The sequence below is a fragment of the Solanum tuberosum genome, unplaced genomic scaffold (genome assembly GCF_000226075.1).
Source record: "Solanum tuberosum cultivar DM 1-3 516 R44 unplaced genomic scaffold, SolTub_3.0 scf00918, whole genome shotgun sequence".
NCBI lineage: Eukaryota > Viridiplantae > Streptophyta > Magnoliopsida > Solanales > Solanaceae > Solanum > Solanum tuberosum.
In genome coordinates this window covers 19,022-22,572 of record NW_006239824.1, presented here as the reverse complement: position 1 = coordinate 22,572, position 3,551 = coordinate 19,022, and the positions used below count along the sequence as shown (strand labels likewise).

Genomic DNA, 3,551 nt, shown 5'->3' with positions numbered 1-3,551 from the left:
TGATCATCAAATCCAAATTGTTTGTGTTCTCATATCCATTAAAGCAATTCCCTTGGCCAGTAAATGTAATCACTTGTCACGAACTCGTTATTCTTCCTTGTTAATAACGAGTGAAAATTTATTCATGACTAAGTCCCTCTTAGATTCTTTGAATTGTAAGTTAGGGATCAGAGAAATGTATACATTTCATTCAATACACACAACATTTATTGAATAACATTAGAAACTTAAATAAACTTTATATATCATCAAAAATTCATAATATGACATTTTCCAAGTTAAGAAGAAGCTTACTTATTAAACTAAAAAGAAACTAAAATCAAATCCATTACGCCAACATCTTCTTATTCTCGGCATCTGAAAAAATAAGATAGTGAGTCAAATACTTGAGAGTTGATCACTGATTGAATTTAGTAGCCACTGTTATAACAACTTCCAAGCTTTTCAAATCTTCAGCTTCTTGAAGTTGTTGGAAAAACAAATATGCTTCATATTGAGCATTAATTAGTTGTTGTTATTAACAAAAACATAATATATTTGTAGTTAGAATAAACTAAAAATGATTAGTGTAGATCTTAGCTTGAATACCTGAAGTTCTGAAATCAAATCCTTCTTAATTGGTAACTTGTCTAGAAACGATTGTCTCTTCTTCTGTAGTTCTTTTGACTTTGCCGCTTCTTTCTCCTTCGCATGATAATTTTGTGTTCTAGTTCTTCAATGATTATTGCAAGCCATTTCATATTTCCAGTTGAGATCATGAAATATATTATGGATAATCCAATACACAGTCCACTATCATAGACCATCAGGGCGGCTTTCCAAAAGTTACAGAGAAATTCAGAATTGCTTTCTTGATTGTCTAGCGCAGATACTGTATAATTTGTCTCTGACACATGATCATTGCCACAACCTTTTGAAACTGGAAATCCACGCAATCCATCATTACCTTCATATGAATTTCTCTCTAAGGTATGAAATTGAGGTCCTTGAGGGATGCATCCTAGGAGATAATTGTGGGAGAGATTTAAGAATTCAAGAGATGTTAGAGAAGCAAGTTGTTGTGGTATCTCTCCCGAAATCTGGTTAAACGAAAGGTCCAATGATTCCACTACAGATAAACTTCCAAGTGGTGGTGGTATATGACCTTGCAATCGATTATGAGATAAATTCAGTACCCGAATCGCAATGAGATCTCCCAGAACACCAGGAATATGTCCTTCAAATTTGTTGTTTGAAAGATCTATAACTGTGTACAAAGACAAAATTCTCACAACTTCTAGCTTCAATCCCTTTGATACAACTACCACCGAGTCTTGGTAATCTCCATTTCCTTCATAACTTGGTAACTTCATTGTTTGATCAATTGTCCTCATACCTTTCAAATGTTGAAACAGACTCGTTGGTAAGTCTTTTGAGAAGGCATTGTTAGAGAGATCTATGATTCGAAGATCAGGAAACATGATTTCAGTCCCTGAAGATCTTATGGGTCCATGCAATTTATTCAATGTCAATCTTAAAACTCTCAGCTCTGTCAAAGCTCCCAACCACATGGGAAATGTGTCATTGAGGTGATTCTCTCCCAGATCAAGAACTTGCAACTTTTTGCAATTGGACAACGACCGAGGGATTTCCCCCTCTAGTTCATTGCCATGCAAATTGAGACTTATAAGTGAACTTCCAATGCTAAAATTTGTTGGAAGAGTCCCAGAAAGTTCGTTATTCTGCATATCAAAAACTTGGAGGCTACTAATATTGCCAAAAGATTGTGGAATTGCTCCCCCCAGATTGTTTCTGCCCAAATCTAGTATTCGCAGTGATGTTAAATTGGAAATAGATGAAGGGAGCTCTCCACTGAGATTATTATGTGACATCATCAATAACTGGAGGCCACTGATATTACCCAAACATTGCGGAACTTTTCCCTTCAAGTTGTTATCATTAAGAAACATACAAGACACGTTCAAATTCCCCAATGAAGCAGGAATAGAACCACTAAGAAAGTTCCTACCCAAAGCTAGCATAGTAAGAGACCTTATGTTACCTATTTCTTCAGGAATAGTGCCAGAAAGGTGATTATAAAAAAGAATCAAAATAGCCAAGTTGTTCAAATTTCCCAATGAAGCAGGAATAGAACCATTAAGAGAGTTATTACCCAAAGATAGCTTAGTAAGAGACCTTAGATAACCTATTTCTCCTGGAATGGGGCCATTTAAATTGTTTACAGATATACGGAGGGTTAGAAGCTTAGCTATTGAGCCGATTTGTGGTGGTATTGTTCCTGAAATCTGATTGAAGTTTAAGTCAAGATAGACAAGATTAGTGAGATTACCAATCTCAGGTGGAATGGTGCCAGAGATGTTGTTCATGCTAAGATCAAGATTCTCAAGAAAAGGGAGAGATGAAAATGGAAAAGCATACAGTGTAGCACTGACACTAGCATTTGTAATATTCAACGTGTTCACCCTACCATTAAAGCATATAACTCCATACCAGTCCCTGCATGCGTTAGAACTTGGCGTCCATGAAGCCAATAAGGAATTATTCTGGTTCTTGAAAGTTGCTTTCCATTTCAAGAGGGCAGTTGCTTCATCAGTGGAAGCAAAAGTAATTGTAAATCATATCATATATTATTATAAGTAGGAACCTCCTAACCCAAAGTTGATTTACCGTTTTAACCCTACAATATTATTTAAATATTAATTTATTAAAAATATTAGTTAAATATTAATTTATTATAAATTAAATTTGCTGTCAGCCCTAATTTAATTCTTCAGAAACGTATACTTCCTGTTCAACGTCCCTCGCGATCGCTGTAACAGTCGTGTTGTTGCTGCTCAACCTTCCCTTCTGCAACGCTCAAGTTCCATTACTTAAATTATCCCTTCTTCCAAAACCTTTTCAGATACTCCACTCATCTGTATAAATATCTCCATTAATCTGTTTCTCTTTTCTGTGCCAGAATGAAATACATCATTATCCGGTAAATATTTTTCCTGCTTTGTTTTTGTTGCATAATAGTTACGGTCAATTGTCAACAGAACTATGATCATGAACGAAGGAGAGGACAATCAAAGAGTCCAGTGCACATTCTGATCGTAAGGATGATAACCCTTAGACTGGTACAGTTCCATGTATTGTTTTCCATCACCATGCTGAGCCATCCCAAGCTCCCACATCATCAATAGTTTCTTGGTAGTGCTCAAGTAGAAAGTTTTATCCGGGATGATATGAACAACCTGTGATGGAAAACATATATTGGAGTTTATGCAGTCTTCAGTTCCTTTTTATCTTCTCGACTGTTTTGTTTTTTTACTTGTAATCATTCACTTCTGTTAAATGTTGTTTTGTGGTTTTTAAACACTGCAGGTGTTTTACTTTGCTGTAGGGGACAATAGGTCGAGGGCGCTTTCTTAAGGTTAATCTACTTTCCTGACCTTGACGCTTTGCTTTTGCTCTGTTTTGCTGCTACTTGAAAATATATGTACACCCTTAGTTTCCTCGCACATTGCGATCAGTTTTACTTGATAGCTTTTAGATGGTCTTATATGAAC

The 3,551-nt window shown here is 35.8% G+C and overlaps 1 protein-coding gene across 1 annotated transcript; it reads right to left on the bottom strand.

Moving 5' to 3' along the window:
• Positions 1 to 315: 315 nt before the first annotated feature.
• LOC102587593 (probable LRR receptor-like serine/threonine-protein kinase At4g08850) lies at positions 316 to 2,603 on the bottom strand (the record flags this gene model as incomplete). Its single annotated transcript, XM_015305643.1, has 2 exons — positions 316 to 357; positions 589 to 2,603. A coding segment is annotated over one exon (1,974 nt), but the record flags the coding sequence as incomplete, so codon positions are not given.
• Between the last annotated feature and the right edge of the window lie 948 nt (positions 2,604 to 3,551).